The sequence below is a fragment of the Lipotes vexillifer genome, unplaced genomic scaffold (assembly GCF_000442215.2).
Source record: "Lipotes vexillifer unplaced genomic scaffold, Lipotes_vexillifer_v1.1 scaffold1618, whole genome shotgun sequence".
NCBI classification, from domain to species: domain Eukaryota; kingdom Metazoa; phylum Chordata; class Mammalia; order Artiodactyla; family Lipotidae; genus Lipotes; species Lipotes vexillifer.
In genome coordinates this window covers 58,864-78,244 of record NW_006797412.1, presented here as the reverse complement: position 1 = coordinate 78,244, position 19,381 = coordinate 58,864, and the positions used below count along the sequence as shown (strand labels likewise).

Here is a 19,381-nt window from a genome sequence, read left to right as displayed (position 1 = left end):
TGTAGGTGGTAAACTTAAAAATTCTTAGAAAAAAGCAAAATGAGTACACATCAAGCAAAGAAATCTCAAATAAAAAATGTAACATTATACCTCAAGGAATAAGGAAAAGAAAATCATGCCAATCCCAACATTAGCAGAAGAAAGGAAATAATACATTAGAGCAGAAATAAATGAAATAGGAAAAAAACAGAAATGGTTAACAAAACCAAAACTTGGTTTTTTGAAAAGATAAAACTGACAACCTTTACCTATAATAAGAAAAAAAGAGGATCCAAATACATGAAATTATAAATTAAAGAAGAGACATTGCTCTGATACCCAGAAACACAAAGGAGCCAAAGAGACTACTATGAATAACTATACACCAAAAATTGGACAACTGAGAAGAAATTGATAAATTCCTAGAAACATGCAACCTACCAAGACTAGAATCATAAAGAAGTAGAAAATTTGAACAGATCAATAGTGACTAAGGAGATGGAATCATTAACCAAAAATCTCCCCCCAGCCCCACAAAAAAGCCCAGAACCAGATGGCTTCACTGATGAATTCTACCAAATATTTAAAGAACTAATGTCAATCTTTTTCAAACTTCAAAAAAACTGGAGGAGGTAACATACTCAAACCATTTTATAAGGCCTGATACCAAAGCCAGATAAGGATACTAATCGAAAAGAAAACTATAGGCCAATATTCCTGATGAATATAGATGGAAAAATCCTCAACAAAATACTGGCAAACCAAAATGAACAGCACATTAAAACTATCAAACAACATGAGTAAGTGGGATTCATCTCTGAGACACAAGGACGGTTCAACATATGCAAATCAACAAATGTGATTCATCACATTAACAAAATAAAAAATAATGGTCATCTCAATGTGTGCAAAAATGTATCTGACAAAATTCAACTTCCATTCAAAATAAAACTCTCAACAAATTAGGTACAGAATGAATCTACCTTAATATAATAATGGCCATGTATGACAAGTCCACAGCTAACATCATACTCAATATGAAAGGTTGAAAGATCTTCCTCTAAGATCAGGAACAAGGAAAGGATGCCCACTCTCACCACCCCTATATAACATAGTACTGGAAGTCCTAGCCAGAGCAGTCCGGCAAGACAAAGAAATAAAAGACACCTGAATCAAACAAGGAGAAGTGAAACTATCTCTGTCTGCATATGATGTAATTTTACATAGAGAAAATCCTAAGGATTTCAGCAAAAAACTGTTAGACTTAATAAATGAATTTAGTTAAGTTTCAGGATACAAAACAACATGCAAAAATTGGTATAATTTCTATATAATAACCAATTATCTGAAAAGAAATAAAGAAACAATCTTATTTACAATACTATCAAAACCAAAAAAATACATAGGAGTAAATTTAAACAAGGAGATAAAAGGTCTGTACACTGAAAATTACAAGACAGTGATGAAAGAAACTGAAGAAGACACAAATAAATGGAGATGCCTCATGTTCATGAACTGAATGAAATTAATATTGTTAAAATATCCATACAACCCAAAGTAACCTACGGATTCAATGTAATCTTTACTAAGATTCCAATGTATTTTTTACAGAAATAGAAAAAAAATCCTAAAATTTGTATGGAATCACAAAAGACCCTGAATAAGTTATCAATGCAGTTCTAAGAAAGAACAAAGCTGGAAGTATCACACTTCTAATGTCAAATTATATTACAAAGGTATAGTAGTCAAAACAATATGGTACTGGCATAAAAACAAACACATAGTCCTATGGAACAGAATTGAAAATCCAGGAAATAAACCTATGCATGTATGGTCAACTATATTTGACAAGAAAGCCAAGAATACTCAGTTGAGAACAGACAGTCTCCCCAGTAAATGATACTGGGAAAACTGGACATTCACATGCAAAAGAATGAAACTAGACTCCTATCTCATGCCACACACAAAAATTAACTCAAAATGGATTAAAGACTTAAATGTAAAACTTAAACCATAAAACTCCTAGGAGAAAACACAGGGAAAAGCTGGTGCTGGCAATGACTTTATGAATATGACACCAAAGCACAAGCAATGAAAACAAAAGTAAACAAATGGGACTACATACAACTAAAAAACCTTCTTCACAGCAAAAGAAACAATCAAACTGAAAAGACAACCTAGAGAATGGTATAAAACATTTGATAACCACATAAATTTGATAAGACAATAATATCCTAAATATATAAGGAACTCATACAATTCAAAAACAAAAAACAAATAACCCAATTAAAAATTGAAAAGGACCTGAATAGACATTTTTTTCTTAGAAAGTATTCAAATGGCCAACAGGTAAATGAAAAGGTGCTCAACATCACAAATCATCACGAAATGCAAATCGAAACCATGAGATATCACCCACATCTGTTAGAATGATGATTATCCAAAAGACAAGAGATGAGTGACAGCAAGGATGTGGAAAAAAGGTAAACTTTATGCACCTTTAGTGGGAATATGAATTGGTATAGCTACTATGGAAAATAGTAGGGAGGTTCCTCAAAAGGTTAAAAAAAAAAATAGAACTACCATATGATCCAGCAATTCCACTTCTGGATATACATCTGAAGGAAATGAAATCACTATCTCTTAGAGATATCTGTACCCACGTGTTCAATGCGGCACCATTTACCATAGCTAAGACATAGAAACAACCTAAGTATCCATCAACAGATGAACAGATAAAGAAAATATGGTACACACACAAACACACACACACAGGAATATTATTCAGCCATAAAAATGAAGGAGATTCTTCCATGTGTAACAACACAGATAAAACTTGAGGGCATTTTGTTAAGTGAAACAAGTCAGAGAAAGACAAATACTGTATGACCTTACTTATATGTGGAATCTACAAAAACCGAACTCAGAAAAAGAGAACAGATTGGTGACTGCCAGGGGCATGGACTGGGGGTGAGAGAAATGAATCAAGGAAGACAAAGGGTACAAATAAATTCAGGATATAACACAGAGCTTGGTGAATATAGTTAATAATACTGTATTGTATATATTTCAAAGTTGCTAGAACAGTAGATTTTAAAAGTTCTTACTGCAGAAATAAATAAATTGTAACTATGTGAGAAGATCTATGTGTTTAACCTTATTATGGTAAACATTTTGCAATATATAGATACATCAAATCCTTATGTTGTACACTTTGAACTAACATATTGTTATATGTCAATTATATATCAATAAAGCTAGGGAAAAAAATCAAAATTGGGCAAAGGACTTGAATGGACTTTTCTCCAAAAAAAATATACGAATGGTCAATAAGCACATGAAAAGATGCTCAACATCATGAGTCATTAGAGAAATGCAAATTAAGCCCACAGTGAACTAATTTCTATTGAAAATCATCTCTTTTCTCTTATGGGTTCACGTACACTTTTCAGCTTTTCTCAAGACTATTAAATGCCTATTAATAGCACCTATTCAATACACCAGGTACAAAGACCCCATAACTCTTATGAATGCTAACAGTGGGTCTTTGATGAGCTAAAGAAAGACTCAGCCTATCTTTCATAATTTGCCTCAGGGGCTGGAGAACAACTCTCAGAAGTTTTTCTGGAGAAGAGAAAAGAAGTAAGGAAGATAAAAGATAGTGAAAATGGGGTTGAACACCTCTTATTCTTTTCTCTGAAAGCTTCGCACCTCTCACTTGTATCTAAACATTCAATCCTAGATGGCCAAGAAAGAGAGAGGGAATACCAGAGAAATGGGTAAGTGTAATCAAACACTGACAGTAGAGGAATCAAGGACAGAGGGTAAAGAAGAAAGAAAGGAAACAGCAACATACCATTTAAGATGAAAAGTGGAGGGGGTTCTCTTGCTACTGGGACCCATTAAGAACACATGCATGGGTATTCCTAAATGCTTATTCATAAACGGGCCCTTTATAAATCTAAAGTCTTCAGATATTAAGTCCAATTCTTGGTTTTCCAGAATATACTGGGCTTTCGCTCTGCATTGTTAGGAAAAGCAACCTAAGCTGTTAGAACAGTCTCTCTGGTCTAAACTGTTAACCTAGCTTATTATATAATTACATGCTTTTACAAATTAAATCTTTGTAGCTAAATATCATGATAGATATTCCTCATACTAAATTCCATTCTATAGTAAATTATTATAGCAATGTTTAAGTTATTTGGGAACCCAAACTTTTCATTAAGTACATGAATCAGCAGAAATGTATTTGGGGGCTATTAGATCTAAGAAGTGAAAGTAAATAATATGAAACATTCAGATCTATAGCATTTACATTCTAAAAATGCCACTAGTAACTCAGGTCTCTAAGATTAGTTTTGCAGTCTAACTTTGTTTTCTTTAAAGAATTGCATATACTTACCTGAAAATGTAAAAAACAATTCATTTTGCAAACCAGCTCTTTGCATTTTAACATGATGGCATTCAGACTTCAGTAAGAAAACTTGACATGAAAGGTCAAGAACCAATTTGCTTAAAATCTGAAGAAGTTTCTTCTCAAAAGAAACATTATACATAGTATTGCAGGGAGCTGCATGATATCGAGCTGTGAACTGGTAATAATAATGTGGCTCACGATAAGCTGCAAAAAATTAAACAGAGAACAATACAGCAACAGTTATTTAAGCAATTCAAATATATTTCAGCTATTCAAGAGAAATCATTATTTGGAATACACTTGACCCTTGAACAACGCAGGGTTAGGGTTAGGAACACCAACCACACCCCCAGTTGAAAATACATGTATAATTTATAGTCAGCCCTCCTCACCCATATTCCTCTGAATCCAGGGTTCTGCATGTGTGGATGTGGATCATGTGGTACTGCAGTATTTGCTATTGAAAACATCCATGTATAAAGGACCCATACAATTCAAACCCATGTTGTTCAAAGGTGAACTGTATATGTTTCTATATACAGCCATATATACATATTTTTTTTAATTTAACAAGCACTTATCTAGCAGCTACTAAGTGACAAATGCTGTTATAGGCACTTTAAAAATAGAAACTCATTTAAATCTCCTAAGATTATTAAAGATTGGTATAATCTTCACATCCAGCATGTATTGAGGGATACTATGTCACATGCCTAATGCCTGTGCTATCAAAACTGAGACTCTAGCTGAGGAGCCTAGCCCAGGGTCTGTGCCCTTAACCACCATATCATGCTGCCTCAAACTCAGGTATGAGACTTCCCTAAGTTTAAATATTCATCTTAGGGGAGGAGGGGAAGATGGTGGAAGAGTAAGACGTGGAGATCACCTTCCTCCCCACAGATACACCAGAAATACATCTACACGTGGAACAACTCCTACAGAACACCTACTGAACACTGGCAGAAAGCCTCAGACCTCCCAAAAGGCAAGAAACTCCCCGCATACTTGGGTAGGGCAAAAGAAAAAAGAATAAACAGACAAAAGGATAGGGATGGAACCCGCACCAGTGGGAGGGAGCTGTGAAGGTGGAAAGGTTTCCACACACTAGAAAGCCCCTTCGTCGGCAGAGACTGCGGGTGGCGGAGCGGGAAAGCTTCAGAGCTGTGGGGGAGAGCGCAGCCACAGGGGTGTGGAGGGCAAACCGGATAGATTCCAGCAGAGGATCGGTGCCGACCGGCACTCACCAGCCCGAGAGGCTTGTCTGCTCACCCACCAGGGCAGGCGGGGCTGGGAGCAGAGGCTGGGGCTTCGGTTGAGCGCAGGGAGAGGACTGGGGTTGGTGGTGTGAACACAGCCTGCAGGGGTTAGTGCACCACGGCTAGCTGAGAGGGAGTCCGGGGAAAAGTCTGGACCTGCCGAAGAGGCAAGAGACTTTTCTTCCCTCTCTGTTTCCTGGTGCACGAGGAGAGGGGATTAAGAGTGCTGTTTAAAGGAGCTCTAGAGACGGGTGCAAGCCGCGGCTAAAAGCGCGGGCCCCAGAGACGGGCATGAGACACTAAGGCTGCTGCTGCCACCACCAAGAAGCCTGTGTGTGAGCACAGGTCACCATCCAAACCCCGCTTCTGGGAAGCCTGTGCAGCCCACCACTGCCAGGGTCCCGTGATCCAGGGACAACTTCCCCGGGAGAATGTACAGCGTGCTTCAGGATGGTGCAACATCACGCCGGCCTCTGCCGCCACAGGCTCGTCCCGCACTCCGTGCCCCTCCCTCCCCTCTGGCCTGAGTGAGCCAGAGCCCCCGAATCAGCGGCTCCTTTAACCCCGTCCTGTCTGAGCGAAGAACAGATGCCCTCCAGTGACCTACACACAGAGGCGGGGCCAAATCCAAAGCTGAACCCCAGGAGCTGTGCGAACAAAGAAGAGAAAGGGAAATCTCTCCCAGAAGCCTCAGAAGCAGCAGATTAAAGTTCCACAATCAACCTGATGTACCTGCATCTGTGGAATACATGAATAGACAACGAATCATCCCAATTTGAGGTGGACTTTGAGAGCAAGAGTTATGATTGTTTCCTCTTCTTGTTAGTGTGTATGTGTATGCTTCTGTATGAGATTTGGTCTGTATAGCTTTGCTTCCACCATTTGTCCTAGGGTTCTATCCGTCCGTTTATTTTTTCCTTAATAATTATATTTTATTTTAATAACTTTATTTTATTCTACTTTATCATCTTTCTTTTTCCTTCCTTCCCTCCTTTAGACAACGAATCATCCCAAATTGAGGAAGCGTACTTTGAGAGCAACATTTATGATTTATTCCCCTTTTCCTCTTTTTGTGACTGTATGTGTATGCTTCTGTGGGAGATTTTGTCTTTATAGCTTTGCTTCCACCGTTTGTAATAGGGTTCTATCTGCCCGTTTTTTTTTTTCTTAATAATTATTTTTTGCTTTAATAACATTATTATATTTTACCTTACTTTATTTTATTTTACTTTATCTTCTTTCTTTCTTTCTTTTTTCCTTCCTTCCTTCCCTCCTTCCTTCCTTCCTCCCTCCCTCCCACCCTCCTTCCTTCCTCCCTTCCTCCCTCCCTCCTTTCTTTCTTTCTTTCTTTCTTACTACTTCTGCTAATTCTTTCTTTCTACTTTTTCTCCCTTTTATTCTGAGCCATGTGGATGAAAGGTGCTTGGTGTTGCGGAGTCAGTGCTGTGCCTCTGAGGTGGGAGAGCCAACTTCAGGACACTGGCCAACAAGAGACCTCCCAGCTCCATATAATATAAAACGTTAAAAATCTCCCAGAGATCTCCATCTCAACGCACCAGCTTCACTCAACAACCAGCAAGCTACAGTGCTGGACACCCTATGCCAAACAACTGGCAAGACAGGAACACAACCCCACCCATTAGCAGAGAGGCTGCCTAAAATCACAATAAGGTCACAGGCACCCCAAAACACCACCAGACATGGACCTGCCAACCAGAAAGACAAGATCCAGCCTCATCCACCAGAACACAGGCACTAGTCCCCTCCACCAGGAAGCCTACACAACTCACTGAACCAACCTTAGCCACAGGGGAAAGACACCAAAAACAACGGGAACTACGAACCTGCAGCCTGCAAAAAGGAGAACCCAAACACAGTAAGATAAGCAAAATGAGAGACAGAAAAACACACAGCAGATGAAGGAGCAAGATAAAAACCCATCAGACCTAACAAATGAAGAGGAAATAGGCAGTCTACCTGAAAAAGAATTCAGAATAATGATAGTAAAGATGATCCAAAATCTTGGAAATAGAATAGACAAAATGCAAGAAACATTTAACACGGACCTAGAAGAACTAAAGATGAAACAAACAATGATGAATACACAATAAATGAAATGAAAAGTACTCTAGATGGGATCAATAGCAGAATAACTGAGAAAGAAGAACAGGTAAGTGACCTGGAAGATAAAATAGTGGAAATAACTACTGCAGAGCAGAATAAAGAAAAAAGAATGAAAAGAACTGAGGACAGCCTCAGAGACCTCTGGGACAACATTAAACGCACTAACATTCGAATTATAGGGGTTCCAGAAGAAGAAGAGAAAAAGAAAGGGACTGAGAAAATATTTGAGGAGACTATAGCTGAAAACGTCCCTAATATGGGAAAGGAAATAGTTAATCAAGTCCAGGAAGCACAGAGAGTCCCATACAGGATAAATCCAAGAGGAAACACGCCAAGACACATATTAATCAAACTGTCAAAAATTAAATACAAAGAAAACATATTAATAGCAGCAAGGGAAAAACAACAAATAACACACAAGGGAATCCCCATAAGGTTAACAGCTGATCTTACAGCAGAAACTCTGCAAACCAGAAGGAACTGACAGCACATATTTAAAGTGAAGGAGAAAAACCTGCAACCAAGATTACTCTACCCAGCAAGGATCTCATTCAGATTTGATAGAGAAATTACAACCTTTACAGACAAGCAAAAGCTAAGAGAGTGAAGCACCACCAAACGAGCTTTACAACAAATGCTAAAGGAACTTCTCTAGGCAAGAAACACAAGAGAAGAAAACGACCTACAATGACGAACCCAAAACAATTAAGAAAACGGTAATAGGAACATACATATCGATAATTACCTAAAATGTAAATGGACAAAATGCTCCCACCAAAAGACACAGAATGGCTGAATAGATACAAAAATAAGACCCATATATATGCTGTCTACAAGAGACCCACTTCAGACCTAGAGACACACACAGACTGAAAGTAAGGGGATGGAAAAAGATATTCCATGCAAATGGAAACCAAAAGAAAGCTGGAGTAGCAATTCTCATATCAAACAAAATAGACTTTTAAAAAAAGACTATTAGAAGAGACAAAGGACACTACATAATTATCAAGGGATCAATCCAAGAAGAAGATATAACAATTGTAAATATTTATGCACCCAAAATAGAAGCACCTGAATACATAAGGCAAATACTAACAGCCATGAAAGGGGAAATCGACAGTAACACATTCATAGTAGGGGACTTTAACACCCCACTTTCACCAATGGACAGATCATCCAAAATGATAACAAAACACAAGCTTTAAATGATACATTAAACAAGATGGACTTAAGTCATATTTATGGGACATTCCATCCAAAAACAACAGAATACACATTTTTCTCAAGTGCTCATGGAACATTCTCCAGCATAGATCATATCTTGGGTCACAAATCAAGCCTTGGTAAATTGAAGAAAAATGAAATTGTATCAAGTATCTTTTCCGACCACAATGCTATGAGACTATATATCAATTACAGGAAAAGATCTGTAAAAAATACAAACACATGGAGGCTAAACAATACACTACTTAATAACGAAGTGATCACTGAAGAAATCAAAGAGGAAATCAAAAAGTACGTACAAACAAATGACAATGGAGACACGAAGAACCAAAACCTATTGGATGCAGAACAAGCAGCTCTAAGAGGGAAGTTTCTAGCACTACAATCCTACCTTAAGAAACAGGACACATCTTGAATAAACAATCTACGCTTGCACCTAAAGCAATTAGAGAAAGAAGAACAAAAAATATCCAACGTTAGCAGAAGGAAAGAAATCATAAAAATCAGATCAGAAATAAATGAAAAGGAAATGAAGGAAACGATAGCAAAGATCAATAAAACTAAAAGCTGGATCTTTGAGAAGATAAAGAAAATTGATAAACCATTAGCCAGACTCTTGAAAAAAAAAAGGGAGAAGGCTCAAATCAATAGAATTAGAAATGAAAAAGGAGAAGTAACAACTGACACTGCAGAAATACAAAAGATCATGAAAGATTACTACAAGCAACTCTATGCCAATAAAATGGACAACCTGGAAGAAATGGACAAATTCTTAGAAATGCACACCCTGCCAAGACTGAATCAGGAAGAAATAGAAAATATGAACAGACCAATCACAAGCACTGAAATTGAGACTGTGATTAAAAATCTTCCAACAAACAGAAGCCCAGGACCAGATGGCTTCACAGGCGAATTCTATCAAACATTTAGAGAAGAGCTAACACCTATCCTTCTCAAACTCTTCCAAAATATAGCAGAGGGAGGAACACTCCCAAACTCATTCTCCGAGGCCACCATCACCCTGATACCAAAACCAGACAAAGATGTCACAAAGAAAGAAACCTACAGGCCAATATCACTGATGAACATAGATGCAAAAATTCTCAACAAAATACTAGCAAACAGAATCCAACAGCACATTAAAAGAATCATACACCATGATCAAGTGGGTTTTATTCTAGGAATGCAAGGATTCTTCAATATACGCAAATCAATCAATGTGATAAACCATATTAACAAATTGAAGGAGAAAAACCATATGACCTTCTCAATAGATGCAGAGAAAGCTTTTGACAAAATTCAACACTCATTTATGACAAAAACCCTGCAGAAAGTAGGCATAGAGGGAACTTTCCTCAACATAATAAAGGCCATATATGACAAACCAACAGCCAACATCGTCCTCAATGGTGAAAAACTGAAAGCATTTCCACTAAGATGAGGAACAAGACAAGGTTGCCCACTCTCACCACTCTTATTCAACATAGTTTTGGAAGTTTTAGCCACAGCAATCAGAGAAGAAAAGGAAATAAAAGGAATCCAAATCGGAAAAGAAGAAGTAAAGCTGTCACTGTTTGCAGATGACATGATACTATACATAGAGAATCCTAAAAATGCTACCAGAAAACTACTAGAGCTAATCAATGAATCTGGTAAAGTAGCAGGATACAAAATTAATGCACAGAAATCTCTGGCATTCCTATATACTAGTGACAAAAAGTCTGAAAGTGAAATCAAGGAAACACTCCCATTTACCATTGCAACAAAAAGAATAAAATATCTAGGAATAAACCTACCTAAGGAGACAAAAGACCTGTATGCAGAAAATTGTAAGACACTGCTGCAAGAAATTAAAGATGATACAAATAGATGGAGAGATATATCACGTTCTTGGATTGGAAGAATCAACATTGTGAAAATGACTCTACTTCCCAAAGCAATCTACAGATTCAATGCAATCCCTATCAAACTACCACTGGCATTTTTCACAGAACTAGAACAAAAAATTTCACAATTTGTATGGAAACACAAAAGACCCAGAATAACCAAAGCAATCTTGAGAATGAAAAACAGAGCTGGCGGAATCAGGCTGTCTGACTTCAGACTATACTACAAAGCTACATTAATCAAGACAGTATGGTATTGGCACAAAGACAGAAAGATAGATCAATGGAACAGGATAGAAAGCCCAGAGATAAACCCACGCACATATGGTCACCTTATCTTTGATAAAGGAGGCAGGAATATACAGTGGAGAAAGGACAGCCTCTTCAATAAGTGGTGCTGGGAAAACTGGACAGGTACATGTAAAAGTATGAGATTAGATCACTCCCTAACACCATACATAAAAATAAACTCAAAGTGGATTAAAGACTTAAATGTAAGGCCAGAAACTATCAAACTCTTAGAGGAAAACATAGGCAGAACACTCTACAACATAAATAACAGCAAGATCCTTTTTGACCCATCTCCTAGAGAAATGGAAATAAAAACAAAAATAAACAAATGGGACCTAATGAAACTTCAAAGCTTTTGCACAGCAAAGGAAACCCAAAACAAGCCCAGAAGACAACCCTCAGAAAGGGAGAAAATATTTGTAAATGAAGCAACTGACAGGATTAATCTCCAAAATTTATAAGCAGCTCTTGCAGCTCAATAACAAAAAAACAAACAACCCAATCCAAAACTGGGCAGAAGACCTAAATAGACATTTCTCCAAAGAAGATATACAGACTGCCAACAAACACATGAAAGAATGCTCAACATCATTAATCATTAGAGAAATGCAAGTCAAAACTACAACGAGATATCATCTCACACCAGTCAGAATGGTCATCATCAAAAAATCTAGAAACAATAAATGCTGGAGAGGGTGTGGAGAAAAGGGAGCACTCTTGCACTGCTGGTGGGAATGTGAATTGGTACAGCCACTATGGAGAACAGTATGGAGGTTCCTTAAAAAACTACAAATAGAACTACCATATGACCTAGCAATCCCACTACTGGGCAAACCTGAGAAAACCATAATTCAAAAAGACTCATGTACCAAAATGTTCACTGCAGCTCTATTTACAATAGCCCAGAGATGGAAACAACCTAAGTGTCCATCATCAGATGAATGGATAAAGAAGATGTGGCACATATATACAATGGAATATTACTCAGCCATAAAAAGAAACGAAATTGAGCTATTTTTAATGAGGTGGATAGACCTAGAGTATGTCATACAGAGTGAAGTAAGTCAGAAAGAGAAAGACAAATACTGTATGCTAACACACATATATGGAATTTAAGGGAAAAAATGTCATGAAGAACCTAGGGGTAAGACAGGAATAAAGACACAGACCTACTAGAGAATGGACTTGAGGATATGGGGAGGGGGAAGGGTAAGCTATGACAAAGCGAGAGAGCGGCATGGACATATATACACTACCAAACGTAAAATAGATAGCTAGTGGGAAGCAGCTGCATAGCACAGGGAGATCAACTCGGCGCTTTGTGACCACCTGGAGGGGTGGGATAGGGAGGGTGGGAGGGAGGGAGATGCAAGAGGGAAGAGATATGGGAACATCTGTATATGTATAACTGATTCACTTTGTTATAAAGCAGAAACTAACACACCATTGTAAAGCAATTATACTGCAATAAAGATGTAAATAAATAAATGAATAAATAAATAATTAAATATTCATCTTAGAAGAAAAGAGTGTCATATAATTGCCAACAATAAGCAAAAAAAAGTATGTTTCTAACTTATCTATAAGCTTTACTGAGTTCAATTACAACACCTGAAACTCAGAATAGGGTTTTCTTTTTCTATCTGTTTCAAAATCTCACTGAAATGACACAAGAAATATAAAAATGATAAATCTATGGTACTAGAAATCAGAAAAGTTTACCTTCTGAGACAGGGAGCTCTGTTGCTACTTTTGTTAATCAAGTGGCCTGCTGAGGAGACACTCTCCACTCGCAGTAAAGTGACAGCCACCACTGTTCACTTTCCTACCTGCTCATTTAAGCCAAAATTGAGTGCACAGACCAAGCTACTATAAGCCTTTGTATTCAAGGTTGAGACCAGACAGCTTCTAATTCATTTACAAACATGAATAAAAACCACAGATTCTCCTAACCAAATCTGGGGAGTTCCAAAATCACTAAAGAAAAGCATGAAGGGGCTTCCCTGGTGGCACAGTGGTTGAGAATCTGCCTGCCAGTGCAGGCGACACGGGTTCGAGTTCTGGTCTGGGAAGATCCCACATGCCGCAGAGCAACTAGGCCTGTGAGCCACAACTACTGAGCCTGCGCGTCTGGATCCTGTGCCCCACAAGAGAGCCCGTGACAGTGAAAGGTCCGCACACCATGATGAAGAGTGGCCCCCACTTGCCGCAACTAGAGAAAGCCCTCACACAGAAACGTAGACCCAACACAGCCAAAAAATAAATAAATAATTTAAAAAAGAAAAGCATGAAAATGAAAAAGCAAGGGAAAATAACATAAAAGAAAATTAATGTAGAAAGCATTTAGAAATAAGTTTTTAAAATTCTAACTAGTAAGGATAGAAAACATATCCATAAAACTATTATAAAGCTATTGTAGAAGAGAAGTGATGGTAAATACAAAAAGCATCCTGGAAAAAAATTTTAAATACAAATACTGAAAATTTAAAAATTAATTGAAGTAATAAATGGAAACAAGGTTAATAATATGTTTGGAGATGAAGTAATGAAATTCTCACATAGCATAGATCAAAATTAGAAACAAAATGACAAGAGCAAAAGAAGAGAAAAGGAAGAGAGATCCCAGATATCCTATGTCAAACTGAAGGAGTTCCAGGAGAGAACAGAGCAGACAAAGGAGAAGTTAATCAGGGTACCAACAGGGAAAACACTCTGTAAGCTGAAGAAAGATTTGTGTCACCACACCAAAAAGGTCCATGAAACTGTGAATAAGAAAACTGAAAAACAATGTCACATTGAGACATAAATCTTAAAAACCTATCAATATCATGCATTTACTGATACATATATTCCCATATGATAAATGACTGATTTATATTGATTATATCATGATTTATCACATCAAAGCTATGTGATGTGATACATACAAGAACCATGTAGAAGAGTGAACCTTATCAGATGGACCTGGAAGCTGCAGCAAGGCTCCCAGCAAGGACTGCAGACACAGCAAGCACTCCTCTGGTTCATGGGCTAAAAAAGAACTCCTTTTTCCTTCCAGAAATTTGGCATGTATCATGCTATTACATTTGATAGAAAGAAATCTGAATATAAGCCACAATATCTTCAAAATGCCCTCAAAAACTCTATCAAAAGTATCCTTTTCTGAAGACAGCTTCTTATCTCTGGGAGAAGTACACATTTACACACACAGCAACTCAGGATCTGCTTGTAAATGAGTTATTAACAAGTTGTATAAAAAAGAACACAGCAGGCTGGAGGCTGCCTACAGTATTGGCCCTTGGCTGGTAAGTATTTCCCTAAACGGACAGGCATTGCTCCCCATGTGATAAAACTGTTTCCCCACCTGAGGAACTGAACCCTGCACCTCTGGGAGTTTGGGACTTCTGTCGTTGTCAGGCAGAGGGAGACTTCATGACTAGCTCCCAATCAGCGCCTGGGTGCTGAGTCGGCACAGGGGTTACTGGATTTTCACCGCTAAGGAAAGGAGGGGGCTCAATGCGACCTCACACAGGAAGGATAGCACAGCAGTCCTGTACGTGGATTTCACCTGGCTCTGGCCATGACTTTCCCCCTGCCATTCCTACTGTGTGTACCTCACCTTAGCCTTGAGTACAACTCTGCTGAGTCCAGCAAGTCCTTGCAGGGAATCCCTGCAACAGTTTAAAAAATAAAATCCTCATATGAAAATCAGAAGCTTTAAAAGAAAAAAGACATATACGGGCTCTAGAAAAATGGGAATGATAAAAAAAAAAAATGACATAAACATCTACAGGAGTTCTCAAAAGTTTTGGTCGCCAGATCTCTTTACATTCTTAAAAATCACTAAGGACCACTAAAGAACTTTTATGTAGGATATATCTACCAATATTTATGATACAAAAAATTCAAACTTAAAAACTTTTTAAATGTTTATTAATTCATTTTAAAATGATAGAAACTCATCAGGCAGTAACATAAAAAAAAACACTTTTAGGTACAATAACATTTTTCAAAGAGAATCAGTGAGAACAGTAGTATTGTTTTATATTTTGAAAAGCTCTTTAAGGTCTGCTTAATAGAAGTCAGCTGGATTCTTATACTTACTTGTGCATTCAATGACATATGATGTGTTGGTTTATTGCCTCATAGAGATATGTAGTTGGTTAGAAAGAAACATTTTAACAGCTTTTTCGCGTAATTGTGGATGACTGTTCCACAGTAGCTTACCCACTGCAACTGTAAATCTCAACACAGTTAAAACAGTAAATAATATCACTGTATAGTTACAAAAACAGTTTTCACCTTACTGCCCCTTGAAAGGGACTCAGGGACTCCAAGGAGTCCATAGATTACTATTTGAAAACTACTGATCTATACTCAGAGTTAGAGTATTTGAACTTACTAGAAATTGGCAAGAACACAATAACTTAGTAAAACAGGTAAAAAATATGAATAGAAAATCTCAAAAGGAACAATAAGCACAGAAAAAGATGCTCAGAGATGCTAGTACTAAGGAAAATGCAATCACAACAGTGGCATAACATTTTATACCCCTATACAAATAAAAAAGCAATAACACCTATTTTTGTGAGGGATATGGGTATGAACAAGTTTTCATACATATTATGAAAATTTAAAAATAAAAGTAAGAAATATATATCTCAAAATATTAAAGAAAGTAATAAATTAAGAATAGGAAATTATAAAACAAAAACCGGTACATATGACTAAAGAACAAGTGGAGATTTTAAAGAAAAAGATCCAATTGGAAATACTGGGGGTGGAAAGTATAGTCATAGAAATAGAAAAACGGCACCAAAGTTAAAACAGAAAGTAAACAGACTAGCTAAACTTGCAGACTTCACACCGCTGAAGATAGGTTTGATAAATTGGACAATGGTACCTTAAACACACTTAAAGATGTGCATATATGAAAGACAAGTGAAAAGATATGGATGATAAATTAAGGAGCCCTAACAAATATGTTTAATTGGTACTCCAGAAATAAATAGTTAAGAGGAAAGGTTTTTAGAGATCATGAAGGATTCAACGAAATCCAAGCTAGATGGAAACTCCACTCCAGACTGGGGCAGACAAGGGCACAAGGCTCCCTCTCCCCAAGAAGGTACAGGAGGTCAGCCTTTCTCATGCAGACCAGAGCTACCTGGTGCTAAAGGGAAGTTGTGGGTGAGTACAGCTGAGAGGCGAAGGCTCCCTCCTTACACCATCCCCACTTTGTGAGATGGAGGCTCTAACCTGGCTGCGGCAATTCTGAAAACAATGGGAGCCCATCAGCCTTGTCCAGCTCGTCACGTGAAGTGTCCACATGGGAGAAACATGCTGTGGGGACCCGGGGCTGCTGCTGCTACCCCCTCCAACAGATGCTAAGTTCCTAAAGCAGTGTGTCACTCACAGAGAAGCACACCACTGTCCCCAGCCCCAGCTCCAGAGCAGTGGCTCAGAGGATCTGCCGGGGATGAGCAGCAGGCTGTAGAACAGAGAGCTCAGAATCTCTTCTCAAAGGAACTGACATCCTTGTGATAAACTGTGGGGAAGCTCAAACCTCAGGGCACTTTCAATAACACTGGCAATATGGGGAAAGACAACTGGGAGAAGGCGAAACTGTAGGCAGCCTAGTCTGTCAGACAGCAACACAGGAGGTGTCAGCTGGAAGGAGCAATCCTGAGGTCAGAACAAATTTCAAACAGACCTGGGGAACCCAAACTGAACTGGATCGGTTTTAGAGGAATTTATGCCTCAGGGCATTGTTGAAAACAACAGATACATGAAACCTCTATGGGTACACCCAAGGTGCACCTTCCTAGGACAGACTTTGGAGGCCTCACACTATGGTTGCAGAGGGAGTGAACCTCACTGAAATAATCTAGCCAGTTGCTAAACAAATAAACAGGATAAAATTATGACAAATCTGGAGGGTGGGGGAAGGAAATGGACCAGTACCCAGAGTTGCTACAATACATTATCTAAAAAGTCCAGTTTCCAAACAAATTTATGAGACATGCAATGAAACAGGAAAGTATGACCCATCAGCTGGAAAAAACTAGGAAGCAGAAATTGCCTGTTTAAGAGTGACTAGATGTGGTCACTTTTAAAGATAAATATTAAAAACTAAAGACTTCAAAGCATTCATATAAATGTGTTAAAATAACAAAAGAAAATCATGATTAATGAAGGGAGGTATTTCAATAATGTCACATCAAATAGAAACTATCTATAAAAAATTATAAAAAAAAGAATCAAGTGGAAATTCTTCAGGTAAAAAGGAAAAACACTGAAAGGAAAAACACAATAAGCTCAACAGTAGATCTGACCTGACAGAATAAAGAATCAGCTAAAAGTTTTTCAGACTGTTAAAAAGAAAATCACAGGCCCAAAATTATGTCACATGTGCTAAACCGCAAGATACCAAAACTACACTTAATATCTAATCTAATGGCAGTTTCAACCTCTCCCACAAATGTAATCCTAATCAACCAGTCTGGAATTTTCTAGTCTAACAGTAATCTATCACACAGGCCTCCTCGAGTCCCCAGAGGAAGAAGAAGCAGCCTGCATGACAAAACCAAAACCTCTGCCACTCCCTTCCCCACACCCTCAAGAAAAGAGGGCCTAGTCTAAAAATAATCGTTTCTTTTCTTTTGCTAATAGCATACAACCCCTCAGAGCCACCTTCTAGTTGCTAGATGGGATGCTCCCCAATTCATGAATAGCCTAATAAAGCTAATAAGATCTTCAAATTTTCTTGAATTTTGTTTTTTAACAAGACTGAAAGAACATAACCTCAGTCAATAATCTGAATCCACACAAAAAAACAAAGCACTCCAGTAAATTATGTAATGATATAGACAGAATAAGTGCATATTTCTTCTACTTTCTTTCCTCTTTACTGATTTAAAAAGCAATTGTATAAATTGTATAAATTGTATGAGAGAATTTGTATATGATGTATCACTGGGACCAAACATAAATATATATTTTCCAATAGGAGCACAATGGAGGTGGGTGGGAGCAAAGCTGTACTAGACTAAGGAAATGACTACATATGGAAACTTGAAAAAAAGCAAACAATTAAAGAAAATAAAAAATGATAAACAAGAAGGCTAATGTAACAAAATCTATAAATATACACTTGCTCTCCTAATTTCAGCTTCTCTAAAATACATAAAGTTACACAAAATAATAATTATAAAAATGTATTGTTAGTTTTGTAACATTTACAGGTGTAATATGTATAATATTAATACCACAAAAAGCATGGAAAGGGAATAGATCTACATAAGACTAAGGTTTCTCTATCTCACCAGAATTAAGTTTGTAAAGACGTCAAGCTGATTCTGATAGATTAAGATATATGTGGTAACTTCTAGAGCAATCAATAAGGAAATGACTCAAAAATATATAGTAAAAATCATTAAAGTAATTAAAATGCTACATTAGAAAATATTCACTTAACAAGACAATGAGAAATAGAAGAGCACATGAGAAAGGGAAACATAAAATAAAATGATAGAGTATATCCACTTATATAAACAATAATATTGTGAATGGATTAAATTATCTAATCAAAAGGCAGAGACTATGAAACTGGATTTAAAAAGCAATGAACTATTTAGTGTCTACATGAGACACATTTTACATGCAAAGATACAAATAGACTGAAAGCGATGGGGTGCAAACTAATACATCCTGTATACAGAAATCACAAGAAAATAGGAATGGCTATTCAATTATCAGGCAAAGTAAACTTTAAAACAAACAAAAAATGCTACTATAGCTAAAGGGTAATTTTTTTATAATAAAAAAAGACAACCTATCAGGAAGAGAAAACAATTATAAACATACACACACCTATGAACAAAGCACCAAAATGAAGTAAAAACTGACAGAAATGATAAAAGAAATAATCATTTTGATTATATGATGATTATATCATTAAATAATGATAAAAACAATTCAAAATATTGCTTGGAGACTTCCAATAATGAATGAAACAACTAGGCAGAAGATCAACAAGGAAACAGAAGACTTGAATAATGCCGAAACCAAATATACCTAAAAGACATCTACATACCTCTCCACCTGGCAGCAGCAGAATATACATTCTCAAGTGCTCTGGCACATTCTCAAGGATGGAGACTATTTTAAGCCACAAATCACAATAAATTTTAAAGGACTGAAAT

The 19,381-nt window shown here is 37.3% G+C and overlaps 1 protein-coding gene across 1 annotated transcript in view; it reads right to left on the bottom strand.

The window, feature by feature from the left end:
• ZPBP (zona pellucida binding protein) overlaps positions 1-19,381 on the bottom strand; it is a 112,038-nt gene that overhangs the window by 66,845 nt on the left and 25,812 nt on the right. The window contains exon 5 of the mRNA XM_007469533.1: positions 4,385-4,603. Within this exon, the coding sequence (XP_007469595.1) occupies positions 4,385-4,603 (219 nt within the window). The remainder of the gene's footprint in view (positions 1-4,384; positions 4,604-19,381) is intronic.